Source organism: Bos indicus x Bos taurus, chromosome 8 (genome assembly GCF_003369695.1).
Source record: "Bos indicus x Bos taurus breed Angus x Brahman F1 hybrid chromosome 8, Bos_hybrid_MaternalHap_v2.0, whole genome shotgun sequence".
Classification (NCBI taxonomy): domain Eukaryota; kingdom Metazoa; phylum Chordata; class Mammalia; order Artiodactyla; family Bovidae; genus Bos; species Bos indicus x Bos taurus.
In genome coordinates this window covers 83208287-83223335 of record NC_040083.1, presented here as the reverse complement: position 1 = coordinate 83223335, position 15049 = coordinate 83208287, and the positions used below count along the sequence as shown (strand labels likewise).

The following is a 15049-nucleotide window of genomic DNA, read 5'->3' as shown; positions in this document are numbered from 1 at the left end:
AAGGAGATTTATTAATAGTAGCAAAGGAGTGTCAATACATAAGTGTGTATACCCCAAGTACGTAAGTAAGTAAGTGGTATAGGTTTGATCTGATTGAAGACTATGGAGTTCTCCAATTAAAGATTTACAGAGATGCATGAAAATTCCTTAAAAATTGACCTTCAGGTCTGATGACCTTTTCCTGAAGTTGTTTGAGGAATTTTGGAGATAATAAGGCTTTTTAATGATTGACTTAGAGGGTGGTGTAGTAACATTAAAGCAAAAAGTCTGGAGGAAGTACAGTCAGGAAGAAGTATTCCAAATGGACTGAATCTGTTTAAAAGGACTGACTGTCTTTTTATTAAACTCTGGGCCTCTGAAAGGAACTATTCTCCCTTCATCCTTGTATACGCAAAAGGACCTAATAGAGGGTGTGAAGAGAGTGAAAGGATAAAGTTAGTAATTCTGTTTATTTTTTACCCTAACAACAGAAGCAGTTAGGCCTTACAAATACTTAAAATACTCAAATACTTAAAATAGGATTGACATGTCTGTATATTTAGTCCTTTTGTCAGATGGTCGGGCACCATGTGTGGTGTAAGAAATAAGAGCAGCTTGACTTTTCAATGTGTTTCTAACTATTAAGTTTATGTGGTCTGGTAAACAGATTTGCCAGTTATCTGAAATATTAGATTCTTGGATAACAAATTAGGGTAAAACTAAAAATCTTTTTGTATCACTCACAATAAAAGAGTTGAGGGACATAAAAGATAACTGAGTTTTGTGTGTGGTTTTTTGTTTTGTTTTTTTTTGAGAAAAGGATAATTTAATCCTAGCATTTTACAAAATGATAAGTTTGCTGCCATGTTGTGATAAGTCAGTGGCTGTTTCCTAGCCCGATTTTGGGGTGGTGGTACTTTAACCTGTCATTTCAAGTAAGGATGAAATTCTAAGTGGAAAAGTAAATGCTTTGCAAAACAAATTCACTTTTGTGAGGGCATTTCGAAAATCAAAGTTTGAAACTTTGTCATTTTGTTATAAAAAATGTGTACAAAACCATATTCAGACCCTTGAGAAACTTAGAAAAATTTCTTTTAAAAGATACTTTTATCTTTATAGAAGCAGCGTATGTTCACCAGTATAATTTTATCACATGACTTTTCTTAGTCAGTGATCTGTTCTTTCATTTCAGTACATGTTCCATCATCTGTATACCCAGATTATATTTGTATTTCTCAATTAATCCAAAGTGTCTACACCAATATCTAATTCAGGACCATATATTGCTATGGTTGTTGTGTATTTAAATCTCTCTCACACATGGTCCTTTTTAGCTAACATTGATTTTTTTTTTTTTTTTAAGAAACCAGACCTAGTTTCTTGTAGAAAGTTCCACCTTTTGAATTTCTCTGGTTTCTTCTTTGTGGTTTTTTGTTGTTGTTGTTGTTCTTTTTTTTTTTTTTTTCTTTGTGGTATTTTTTAAACTTGTTTCTCCATTATTTGCATTTCTTGCGAACTGAAAGTTGTATCAACAGGTTTGCCTTAGTACTATATGTTGTATCAATCAGAAAACATAGAATACCTACATTACCATTAGTGATGCTAAAAATGGCCACTGGATTAAATGCTAACCATCAAATCTCTTCAATACATTGTTTCGTCCTTATGATTTAAGCATTCTGTGGGGGGTGATTTTGGAACTGTTTGTATATTCAGTTCCCTATCAACCATGCGTCTTACTGTTTTAAACAATCAAATATGCTTGATTGAATCAATCATTTTACTAGGGTATCAGTATAACATTTTTTAAATTATTCATTCTTTCACTTATTAGCTGTCTTACTTTTATGGGAATTAAGCTTTCCCTCATTCAGTTGGGACTCTTTGGTTACCCTGAAACCAATTTTCTTACCGAGAAGGCAGAATGAATAGCCAGTTCCCTTTAATAACCAGTTTTTGAAGTAAAGTATTACATTAATAGCCACAAAACAAAATTTTAAAACCAGCTTTAACAAGATTTCAATAGGTTTTTAACTCATTTGCTAAATATTTGAAAAATGTGCAGCACTATTCTAGCATCTATCGATTAGCATTTAGGAAATTAGAAATTTACTAACCAAATGTACGTCATTGCTGAACGGGATGAAAAAACGAGTGTAATCATTCCTGCACTTGCATTTACATATCATGGTAAATGATGTATAATGATATATTAAAGGGATTTGATTATTGTTGTTCAGTCACTAAATTGTGTCCAACTCTGTCACCCCATGGACTACAGCTCTCCAGGCTTCCCTGTTCTTCACCAACTCTGAGTCTGCTCAAACTCATATCTGTTGAGTTGGTGATGCCATCTAACTCACCCTCTGTCTCCCCCTTCTCCTGCCCTCAATCTTTCCCAGCATCAGAGTCTTTTCCAGTGAGTCGGCTCTTCTCATCAGGTGGCCAAAGGATTGGAGCTTCAGCTTCAGTACCAGTCCTCCAGTGAATATTCAGGGTTGATTTCCTTTAGGATTGACTGGTTTGATCTCCTTGCTGTCCAAGGGACTCTCAAGAGTCTTCTCCAGCACAGCAGTTCGAAAGCATCAATTCTTTAGTGCTTGGCCCTCTTATGGTCCAACTGTCACATCTGTCTGTACATGACTACTGAAAAAAAACCATAGGTTTGACTATACGGACGTTTGTTGGCAAAGTGGATACGCTAAGTTTGTCATAGCTTTTCTTCCAAGGAGCAAGTGTCTTTTAATATCATGGCTGCAGTCAGCGTCTGCAGTGATTTTGGAACCCAGGAAAACAAAGTTTGTCACTGTTTCCATTTTTTCCCCCATTTTGGATGCCATGATCTTACTTTTTTGAATGTTGAATTTTAAGCCAGCTTTTTCATTCTCCTCTTTCACCTACATCAAGAGGCTCTTTAGGGATTTGATGGTTAGCACCTAATCCAGTGGCCATTTTTAGCACCAATAGTGGTAATTTAGGTAGTCTCTTTTCTGATGTGATACAATGTATACTAATGCACAAGCCTATTGATACAACTTCCAGTTCACAAGAAATACAAAGAATGGAGAAACGAATTTTAAAGACTATCTTTTTCAGTTACCACAGCGATTAAAATCAAGAACTGAAATAGCTGAACTTGCACCTAGGCTTTTAAATCAAGATTTTAAAAAATTGAAGTATATCAATCACATTAAAATCTATTAATATTTTAGTGAACACAATTTTTAACATAATTACAGTATATAATGATTCATTTTAGAAATGTCACCTTTTCTATTTAGTTTCTTATGTGCATACTTTATAGTAATAGTGGTATATTATTACACTGGAAGGAATAAACATTAATTTCTAGTTGCAAACAGCTGTTTGGAAGAGGCCATTGTAAAGGGTTTAGGGATTTCATTTCAGAAGTTGAAGGATTTAGGTTCAAATTGAGCTAGCTTTTAATTTCAGTCTGGTAGACTATCTGGCACAAAGTAAGCATTTACTAAATGTAATTTTCTTTCTTTTTTTGGTTCTGCCTACCATTATTACACCTTAAATCTGCTTTTTATATTAAAAAACAAAAATGATGCCATTGTATTTTACTGGTTATCAGCTTTGGTTATATCTTACTGTCTCAACATTTATATTTTCCTGCACATATACAGTACTTAGCTCTTCCATAGGTTAAATGTACTTTTGAGAACTTGCCTGGGAAATTAACCATTGTTTCTAACATTTTCTGTGGTTAAAGCATCCTGAGTGTAAAATAAATGACACAAGCAAACTGTTGGTACATAATTTGCAAGTTTGCCCTCTTGTAATGTTTAATAGATTACTTTGTAGAGCTAATTATGATAACATACGGATTCCCTGTTCAAAATGTCACTCTCTATTATTATATTTTTGTTTTAAGCAATTTTTAAGCCTTCAGAATGGTTTACTTGTAAACATTTATACCCAAAATTGTGATACTGATGAAATTCTAGGAATATATTAATTCAGCCATCTGTGAGTAGAATCCTAAATTTCACTGAATTTGAGATTGCTTCAACATTTGTAATAAGAGCTCAGGGGCTTAATTTGTTATTTAATGATGACCTTTTGAACCTGTCATCCATTTTTTCTTAATGATTTAATTATTTTGAACTCAGAAACTCTATGCTGGGTTAAGGTGGCTGCAAGGTGAAGGGATTAGACAAGAATTTAAAATAAGGCGAGCTGAGGGGAAAGTCTCTGGAACAGTGTGTGTGAATCCAGCTCAACAAACAGCAGTCTAGACAGGGTAACAGAGACTGGGAGACAGAACCAGCTGGGTCTGCCGAAGTGTTTGTAAACACCTATCTCTGGGCAAACACCCTTCCTGGGTATCTGTGAAAGGCAGGGCAAAGTTAGTGTGAGGCGCACCAGAGCCACAGAAGGGGGCCGGCGTGGCACTGTGGTGGAGGAAGCTGGCTGTGTCACCATCGTTCATCACAACTTTACTTCCCTCTTCACCTTGCTGAACCTAACTGATATTTCCGCTCTCTGTGAGACTTGCTAGGGGCTAGCATAGAGTCGGACACGACTGAAGTGACTTAGCAGCAGCAGCATTTATGATGTTTGCAAATCTGTGAGGCTTCTGTGGAATTTTGGACCCCCATTCTTGTTTTAGTACTTGTTTTACCCAGTTTCTTATCTATAAATAAGGATTAAGAGTATGACCCAGGGTAAGCAGTTAACACCAGAAGTTAAAAAGTAATAGCTTGCCAGCTTTAGGTAACCCACAGAGTATTTATAATTAGTAGTTTGTTTTTGCTGATGTTTAAAAATTAGGTGTTTTTATTTTAAAAATTCAGGATTTTTGCTTTGTCTCAAAAAAAAGTCCCTGCTACTCACATAGAATATATCCATTTACCCTTATAGCCAAGGCAAATTCCTACACATTCATTAGTTGTCTGGCCATGGTAGAGATGTGTTTGCTAGGTCAAAGTTCCAGTTTCCTTTTATCTAAATTGAACATCATTATACCAACCTACTGTACATACAAATAAAAGTAATTTGAGAGGTTAAAACCATTGAAATGTAAGGCCATCTGATTTTTTTTTTTTTTAGGGTGATTTGGGATTTTCTTTTTTTTAACTAGTATTTGTGCAGGAACTGTAACAGTGATTTTCTCTTATTTACTTTTTTAAAATCACATAAATTGCTTATCACAGATAATCTTTTCCTTGTTCAACTTTTTTATCCAGCAGTTGAATCTTTAAACTTGTTTCCAGTTTGCAATGATTTATGAAAATTGTATGTTAATCCGTATAATGATTTTTTAAAAAAAGATCAATCAAGTTCTTGGCATTGGAATGACTGTGTCATCTGGCTGATGTGGAAATAATTAAATACAAGAAACGTTGTGACATTTCTCCATGAGGAATAATTGAAAATAGTTTACTGGTTTATTGGGCTGCCACATTTGTTGTTGGAATTTAAATACCCTTTGTTATGATTAACTCAGATGACTTGGTTTTCTAAACTCTGCCAAAGGCTTCTCTAACTATATAGATTAAACTTCAAAATGTTCTGTAGAAGAATAGAAATGAGAAGCACCTGTCTAAACAACTGCACTTTATTGTTTGAGACCTGAACTGTCATGATTAAAACTATAAATGATCAAGTTGTGATCTTTTTGTTTCAGTCCACTAATTTATCCATTGCTACTTGAGCCTCTTCCAGTATTGAAACATAGATCAGCAATCCAAAATCAGAAGTTTTCACAGAGGCTGGTTTAGGTAGATGGTGATTTTTTAAATGGGGGCAGTGGAGGTCCTAGAAATGGCTGCAGTATTGTTCAGCAAAAAATAAAACAACCCAAAAAACCCCCACAGTATCAAACCATGCTTTTCATGATACATGATACATGAAAAGCACTACTGACTTCCTAAGTATTTTCTACCCCAATATTTTATTTTTCCAGTGAGATTGCCTTTTGCTGCTTCAGAGACATTGCTTACCCTGGAGAGAGAGAGCAGGTTCTCTTTACTTATGTTTCCTAAGCCATGGGGCTTCCTTACCATTACATTTCTGTACTTGCCACATTAAAAATAAAAATTAGCCACTTTCAACAAACTGAAATGATCACTTGGTAATACTTTATTGCATTACTTACTGTATTATCTCTTGGTACTGTACAGACTATGCCATTACTTAGTGACTTAAAACAACAATTGATATTCTCTCTAATGGTTCCTGTGGGGAATGTATTTGAAAGTGGCTGACTTGGGTGTGTCTGTTTCTGGATTCAGCTGGGCTGCAGTTAGTCTGAAGGCATGACTGGAGTTAGAGGATCCAGTGCTTAGATGACCCGGTTTACATGCCCGGCAACTAGCACTGGTTGTTGGCAAAGGCCCTCAGTTCCTTGCCACGTGGGCTGCCCTCACAAATAACAGCTTAATTTACTTCGAATGAGGAGTCCTAAAGAAAGCACGGTAAAGGCCACAACATTTTTATGATCTAGCCTCAGAAGTCACATTCTACCATTAAACCCATCTGAGCCACCACGGAAGCTGGCCACTGTTTACAGAGTGGTGACCTGTTCCTTAAGGGTGAAAATATCAGGAGATGAATATTTTGGGGGCTGTCTTGGAAGTTAGCTATTACAGTTGTTTAATATCTCGGCGTTTTCTATTTGGGGATAGCAACGTGCAGTTAGAGTGACCATTCTATATATATAGCTTTTCATGAAAATACACCAAAAGAATTTGATAAGCGTATAACTTCCAAATTGCTGGGAATACAGTGATGCATCATAACATTGGATTGATTTAGAGTTTACTAATTTGAGAATTTAGGTTAATATGGGAGCCATTTTAAGGATTCTTCTCAAGAACAAATTAATGATAATTTTATTTGGGAAGGGCTTTTGACTAGGGAAGTGGGTATAGAATTAAGAATTACAGATTGTTAGAAAACATTTCTTTGATTGTTACATGTTTAGTCCTCTGGGGCTGCTATAACAAAATGCCAGAGGCTGGGGAGGCTTGTAAATAACAGAAGTTTCTTTCTTACAGTTTTGGAGGCTGAGAATCCAAGATGGGGCTGACAGCATAGTCCAGTGCGGGCTCTCACATGGTGGAAAGGCCTGGGGGTCTCTCTGAAGTCCCTTTTATAAGACACTAATCCCATTCTTGAGGGCTTCACTCATGGCTGTCTCAAAGGCCACATCTGCTATTAATACTACTATCACTTTTGGGAAGTTGGGTTTTAAACATGAATTTTAGATAGGACACAAACATTCATATGATAGCATTGTATAACAAACTTACTCTGAATCTGTAAATTTCCTTCAGCTTATCTCATTGTACCTAAAGTCTGTGTTTAAAAATTTCATCACTAGGAATTTACGTTTTTATTTCCATAGGAAAAAATGTTACATTGTTTTTGGGTTCTTTGAACTGAATTTGTATTCACAATTATTTAATGTATTAGAGGCTGTTTTTGTTGTGAAAGTTAGAAGGAAATAATACCATTGCAATTTTAGTAACTAAAGAAACCAAAGAACTACAGTCTTGAGTTGGAGGAATTATCTTTAACCAGTGCTTAAGGAAAATTTTATATAATTTGAGAGAAGGTTGTATTAGAAATGTATATGTATGCAAATACATAAGTGAATCAAGTCTTATTCTTACCCTCATTGACCCCCCAAAAAAGATTTAAAAGACTTTTTTCTTAAAGTAATATGTTAGATAAATATAATATTGACTGTGATTATAGATGATTTTGATTAATTAATTCATGGTAGTTTACAACCTTCTGTGAGTCAGTATTGCTGTTCTTAAAGATTTGTCTGAATCTTGATAAGAAAGCATTCCTTTGTTTTTGGGATTGATTGTTCTTTGTGGCTTTATATGCTGCTATAGATAAATACGTGTTAGAAGAGTCTGTATAGTTAGTTGATCATAGTTCTGTATTATTTTTAGAGTAAATGGGGTAAAATCATTTTTAGAAACAGGGTAGACATTTCCATTTATGAGTCTTAAAACAAAATTGATAAGATACCATCTGGAACCTGACTAGTTTTAAGATATATCCTTCTCTAAGTTTCAGAGATTCTTGCTGGATTTTTTATTTTTATAATTTTTCTTAATCCAGTGATGTTTTTATATTTATACCAATGTATTTTATCAATTATTTTAAAGTTTCCTAACTATTATAAGTAGATTTAAGTTCAGCAAATGAAGCATCAAATCAGAGTCCATACATGATTTATGCATGTGGAGTTATGGTGTAACATGAGACTTGGATTCTCACTTCAGAATGTTCACAATTTGGTAGAAGAAACAGCTCGTTTATATAAATCTAAGTAATGGCGATTTTAAAAATTCATAGTTAAATTCTTTTGTGATTTATTTTTACTAGTCAAAATTCAAAGTGTGTTTTATCCCAGAGTAAGCTTTAGAATTGAATTGAATTTGGGTGATAATATATGTATGCCACATCTGATGCTGTGGCCTCTCTCACCCCTTGTCTCTATATATGGGTGGAAAATGCCCTGCTGGAAGACTCTGAGTTGGAAAAAGACGTGCCTTTGGATAGAATGGGGGTCAGAAGTCCTAGGCAAGTTTAACTGGGGCTGTGGTGTGTCTTATTTAAAGGGATACCAGTGGAGCAGGTGAGGAAAAGGAGGAGATAATGAGACTAGTAAAATACTTCTGCAGTACTGGAAATGAGAAAAGCATGGAACAACAGCTATAAACTGAGAGAAAAGACTGCAGACCTGAAATCATATATATGGTCCATAAGTGTCAGGGCAGAAAACAAGATACTTCAGAAATGCAAAGAGGTCCATCGACTGCGGACCTCAAATGCTAAAAAATCTACCTGAAGTATTCTACCAGTTGAAAATTGAAGCATGACGTAGTTCTGAAGATAAAAGAAGCAAATGACAATAGTAAACAAATGAAGTTTTATAGGAAACCTGTACAGTATCGTAAATTGTTAAATCTAAGTGGATGGAGTTAATCAGCATCTTTGTTCCTCTCATCCGCCTCGCAGTCCCAGTCCCAATCCATCCTCTACTGCCATCTCCCACATACTTCTTTACTATCATTTCAGTATTTTAGAAGGGAGGTGAGGTAAAAGCGTGTGCTTAGTCTAACATTTTGATTTATAAAATCTGTTCTTAAAATGCTAATTCTGGGCTTCCCTGATGGCTCAGTGGTAAAGAATCCACTTGGCAATGCAGGAGACATGGGTTCAACCCATGATCCAGGAAGATCCCCAATGCCACAGGAGAAAGTAAACCTGTGTGCCACAACTATTGAGCCTGTGCTCTAGGGCCCGGGAGCCACAAATACTGAGTCCACACGCTGCAGATACTGAAGCCCACGCACCCTGGAGCCTGTGCTCCACAACAGGAAAGGTCACCGCAATAAGAAGCCCGCACACCGCAACTAGAAAGTAGCCCCCAGTCTTCACAACAAGAAAAAAGCCTGAGCATAGCAGTGAAGACCCAGCACAGCCAAAAAAAATTTCTTAATTTTTTAATGCTATACTTCTCTCCACAAAAGGTTGTAAATAGTTGTTGGTCAGGGCTCTTATTGCAAGCAACAGAAACCAGCTATGCCAGCAGATCTAAATAAAAGAGAAATTCACTGAGAGGATACTGAGTGACTCGTAGGATCCTTGGGAAAGCTAGAGAACCAGGCTCAGCTGATTGGCTAAAAATTGTACAAAACTTAGTTCTCAGTGACAGTACTATATCTTCATTTAGAAGTAAATTGCCTTTTTCTTCTCTCTTCAAATGTAGGTTATATATTTGGGGAAAACACCAGAAGACGCATATAGAATATTAATGTTTGGAGATGCAACCTATATTCCTTTCAGGTAAATATAAGAACATTATGGTAGATTCATTTAATCAGGCCCTTGCCAGAAATACTGTGGTATGGTTGTTTCTGAAGAAAGAAAACCTGATAATCATTTTGGGGTGGGTGCAAGTAACACCGTAGATCTAGGTTACTCAACACTGACGCTGTTGACGTTTTGTTGGGGTGGGGGATTGTTGAAGGTACTGTAGGACGTTTCACAGCATCACTGTTAAACCACTAGATGTCAGCAATGCCTTCACCCCCAGAAAGTCAATTATGAAAACCAAAAATGTCTCCAGACATTGCCAGATGTCTGTGGTGGTGGTGGTAAATCGCTTCTACATGAGAAATCAGAACCGCTCCCACTGTTGAAAATTTGTGCTTTGTAATCAGATTTGTGCTTTGTAATCAGAGTAAGATTTTACAGACTTTTTAATGATTTAACAGAGTATGTCTATGTCTGTGGAATCTAATAATAGGAGAATTTAGACTTGTGTTTATATGTTTTTTCCTTTCATTTTTATAATAATTCAATTTTATTTACAAAAATAAGATTATTGCATAATCGTTGGTATGTAATACCAATATTGGTATGTATTACTGTATTTCACAAAAGTATCAGCCTTTGACAGATTTAAAAATCTGTGCCTCACCACATTTTGTTCTAAAGAACTTACTAATTGAAAGTAAGCAAATCAGAGTGAATAAAACTGGATAATATTTTGACAGAAATTATAGTCTTTTATCTTTGCCATTGCAAGAGCCCAGAACAACTACAACTGTTAACAAAGTGTTGCTAACAAGGAACTGTGTGAGAATAGCATTCATCCATAGTCAATTACTTCTTTGATGCTCCATAGCAATATTTAATTAGATTTAACTTAACGTACACATAATTCTTCAACCACTGAATTTTAAAATGTATGTATACATATATATATAAAATCTCTTAATGAATTATATTAGACATTTTTATGCCTGTCTAAATAAAAAAAAGTATAAAATATAGTTCAAGTTTTTTTTTTTAAAACCTTTTATCATAGTTATGAAGAGCATGTGCATCTCCTCTTTGGTATTACCTATAACACTCCTTACTTCTTAATTGACTTTTTTTTTGTCTCTGTTCTTTATTTTCTTGAGAGGTAATATTGCAGAGCTGCTAATAGCTTGGCTATTGACCTCAGACAGATGAGAGTTTGACTCTAAGTTCTGCAACTAATATCTCTGTGGTTCTTTACAAATACAAGGCTTGGTTTCTTAGTCTATAAATGGGAATGATAGTAATATCATCCTAATGAAGTATGAGGGTTAAGTAACATCCTGCATATGAAACACTTGGTGCCTGAACCCTAGCTAACATTTGTTAACCATTCATGTTTTTTCCTTTTTAAATCCATGCATAACTTAGACACAATTAAAAACTCCATGACTCATATATACAGCACAGTAAACGTCTACATTTGTGTATGTAGATACCATCCTTTCAAGATACAGAACATTGTCAGTCCCCATAAAGATTCCCTTTTATCCCCTTTCCAAAAGTGTTTCTTATTTTTGAACTTTGTGTAAATGAAATCATAGAGTATGCATTTTTGGAGAACTGGGATCTAGTTTTTTAAATATATATTGTCTGTGAGGTTTATCTTTGTGGTGGCAGGTATTAGTGGTTTGTCCTATTGTTACTGCTTTTGTAGCCTTCCATTCTATGAATATACCACATTTTATTTGTCCATTTTCTTTTTGATGGATACTTCGGTTATTTTCAGTTTTTGGCTATTATGAGTATAATCTGCTATGAAAATTGTAATTTTTTTAAACTAGTATTTGACATTGTTTTGCTGTTTCTAAGCAGTATTCCTTTATTGATTCTCATCTGCTTTTCCAAGTTTGTTAAATTATCTATGACAAGCTTTCACCCCACAAAGGCTTATATCCAGATTGATAGCTGCTATTATGCCATTTTGAAGAAGTCTAATTGCTTGGGTGGGAGGAAGGAGATGTGGGTGTGTTTAAAGTTGGAAGTGTTAATGAAATAAACATGAGTGAATAAAGAAAGAGCCTTGTCTATTCTGATAATATAGCAGAACTTTATCCAAGCTCAGATCAAAGCTCAATTAGAGCAGGACTTGGCCCACAGGAGGTTATTCACAATTATGCTTTGAATAAATGCTCAAATTGTCACAAAAACTGAATCACCATGCCTTTAACTTGATTGGAAAAGAATTATCAGTAAGTTAGCAATCATAGCTAACTGAGAAGAAATGGTGAAAAACATTGGGATGTGATTTGAGAGTTCATTGTCTTTCTACTGATAATTTTGATTTTGATTTAGACTAAACTTCACTTTCCTACCTTAGCTTCTCTATCTTAAAAACATTCCTTATTCCATAAAACAGTTATTTGTACAGAACATTATGTGTAATCATGTAAGTCAGTGGTTCTTAAACTCTTGGAGGACCCAGCCTCACCCCTAGAACTCTGACTCACAGGTCTGGTGTAGAGGTTGAGAATTAAATTTCTAACAAGTGAGGTTGATGTTGCTGCTGCTTGCCCAGGGAGCATGCTCTGAGAACTAAAGCTGCAGGTCATTCTGTTTTTCTCCTTCCTGAATATTACCAGTAAGCTATTGGTAAAGATCATTTTCTTGGTCACGTTGAAACCTTTTCTAGCTTCTGGAAGATCAGCTTTTAAACTCAGAAGCTTATAGAACACAAATGGCGTGTTGTAAGGCCTTGTGTCCAGTCCTCAAGAAGGCTAACATATACTGCAATAATTCTAGTGAATTCAGACAGTAATATCTAAAGCTGTCTTAGCTAAAAAGGATACCCTTTTCTTTAATGTTAATATAGTAGTCTATATTCTTAAAAGTTTGTACAAAAATGAAACATTTTAAATGTACAGTTTGATTTTTCATGTAAGTAAAGTACTGTGTGAAAACCCAACCAAGACAGGCAATTAATTATAGCTCCAGTAACAACCTGGTTCCACATAAGGACCAAATAAGTACCATTCTGATTAGGCATAATTGTTTGGCATGCCTAGAATGGTCATAATTAATTTTTATCTTGCTTAATTCTTAAAATTTTCACTTTGTAATGAAATGACTCAAGGGAGACAAAAAGGAGAAGCAGGTGGGAATGGAGGAGTACCTTATTTTTCTGGACAAAGTCTTAACTGATACTGAGACTTGTGTCACTAATCTTGTAGTAAGATTACTGATAGGTATTGATACAGTATTGCGTGGGGCTAACTACCTAACCGTTAAAGCACTTTTCCCAAGTGTAGAGTGACTCTAGTAACAGTAGTTGACTCATTCGTTTCTGTGGTTTTATTGGTACGCTTGTCCTTGGAACCAGAAAAAAATTATCCAGTTAAATTGTTAAAAGTCATAAAAGCATAATGAGAGCAGCAAAATACTCTTTAGCTTGCACCTGTTATTTCAAATACTATCTTGATCTCCAAATTTTTTTGCTGCGTGGGTGTAGATATGCACACACACAACATGTATGTACAGAATCAAAAAGCAGTGTTTCCTGCTAACAATTTGACATGGTATTTGAAGAACAAATTCAAATGTCTTTTTGAGAGGAGGAGTACATACTATTGAGAAGTTGAACTCAAAAAGGAACTTTTGAAGCTGAACTATTAAAGCCAAAACAATCTAGAGAGATCATTTGAGATTTAGAATGTGGTCATTATTGAACAACATCTATAAAACAGTATCCACTGGAATAGGTGGGAGGTACAGTGAAATGTATAACAGTGACTTATGCTTTATTTAAAAACCAAAAGGCAAAAATTCTTTTTTTTTTCTTTTGAAACTGAATATGTGTTTGATTTTCAATCAGCTTTGTCTTGAGATAAGTGTAAGCAGAAAATTAACTGAGCTATGTACTTCAATACTTTTGGAATTTCAGAGATGCTGCCTATGGAAGTTGCAATTTCTTCATTACACTTCTTGACTGTTTTTATGCAGTAAAGAAGGTAAGTGACTCATAGGATGAGCCTATTGTTGTGCTGGAGAACTTAAATACAGTGCAAGGAAGACAGGCCTTCTCCAAAGACCTCCTAAGATGTGTATGATGTCAGAGGTGTCCCATTTCCCTGCCAACATTAGAATGACAACTAAACTAGAAAACAGATTATTCTGAATCTGAGTGCTTCTCTGTGTGAGTTGGGGGAAAGGCACTTGAACACAAGAGATGTGAAGAAACAGTTATGTAATTAGGTTCTAAATTCAGAATTGGTTTTGAATGCGTTGTGATGTCAAAGAAAAACAAAAAGTAAATAGATTACTGGTTTCTGAATTCTCTTTGATTTATGTATTTTATGAGTCTGATTGCCAGCAATTCTGTTTACAACAGATATTTCTGTAACACACTGTTAAACACTTTGTTTTTGTATCTTCAATAATTCAATTTCTAGTTCAACAGAAGTATTTGAATAGCCCATTAGTTTGTTACTAGCTTTTATATAAAGAACTAAGTAGGTCATTACTGCTTTCTCAAAGCTATTTAAAAATAACTCCTGTGTTTTATAACGAGGGCTACTTGCTGTCTTTGACTTCAGGGGATAGCTTCCTATCACATTCTAAATGAATAGGGTCCCCTGGAATCAGGTGATACAGCAGACCCTGGTTATAACACTCACTCCCTCCAGTGTTATTTTTGAATATCAGGACAGTGCAGGAAACTAGAATTGTTAATCAGTAGCCCTTAGATCAAATAAGCTTTCAACAACATCTCAAGTTTTGTGTGACTTGTATTTTCAGAGGGAGAAGGAACCCAAGTTTACTGTCTGGTATGATGAAACATGGTGGCTTTCTGAGAATTGTGACAGAAATTTTATGGGCTAAGCTGAGAGACCTAGTTAGTGCACAGATTCAGAGGTTAATTAGTATAGCTTTTGTCCTGTAATAAGGTATTGAGGATGGACCTTAATTCTGGGGATTTGAGTCCAGTGACTCTGTGGTATAAGGACCTGATGAAGGTTGCCACACACTGAGATAGTTCCACGAGGCCTCAATTTAGGCACTTACTGGGCAGAGGATGCCATCAGGAGGTGGAGGGACAGTTGGTATAAATGACCCCTCCCAGTTACAGTTACAGTCCTTGCCAGTTGGACCCTAGGAAGTTGCCAGTGCAGGCAGGCATACTTATCCTTGATCCTAGGATCCTAGGATTCCCTTCTCTCCAGTCCTGCAACCACATATATTTGAGAAAAAAAAAAAGAAGAAGAAACACTTA

General features: G+C 35.5%; 1 protein-coding gene across 20 annotated transcripts in view; it reads left to right on the top strand.

Moving 5' to 3' along the window:
• CDC14B (cell division cycle 14B) overlaps positions 1-15049 on the top strand; it is a 128299-nt gene that overhangs the window by 75859 nt on the left and 37391 nt on the right. For all 20 annotated transcript variants that reach the window (XM_027550265.1, XM_027550264.1, XM_027550258.1 and 17 more), the window contains 2 exons: positions 9743-9819; positions 13721-13787. In XM_027550265.1, coding sequence (XP_027406066.1) covers positions 9743-9819; positions 13721-13787 — 144 coding nt within the window. The remainder of the gene's footprint in view (positions 1-9742; positions 9820-13720; positions 13788-15049) is intronic.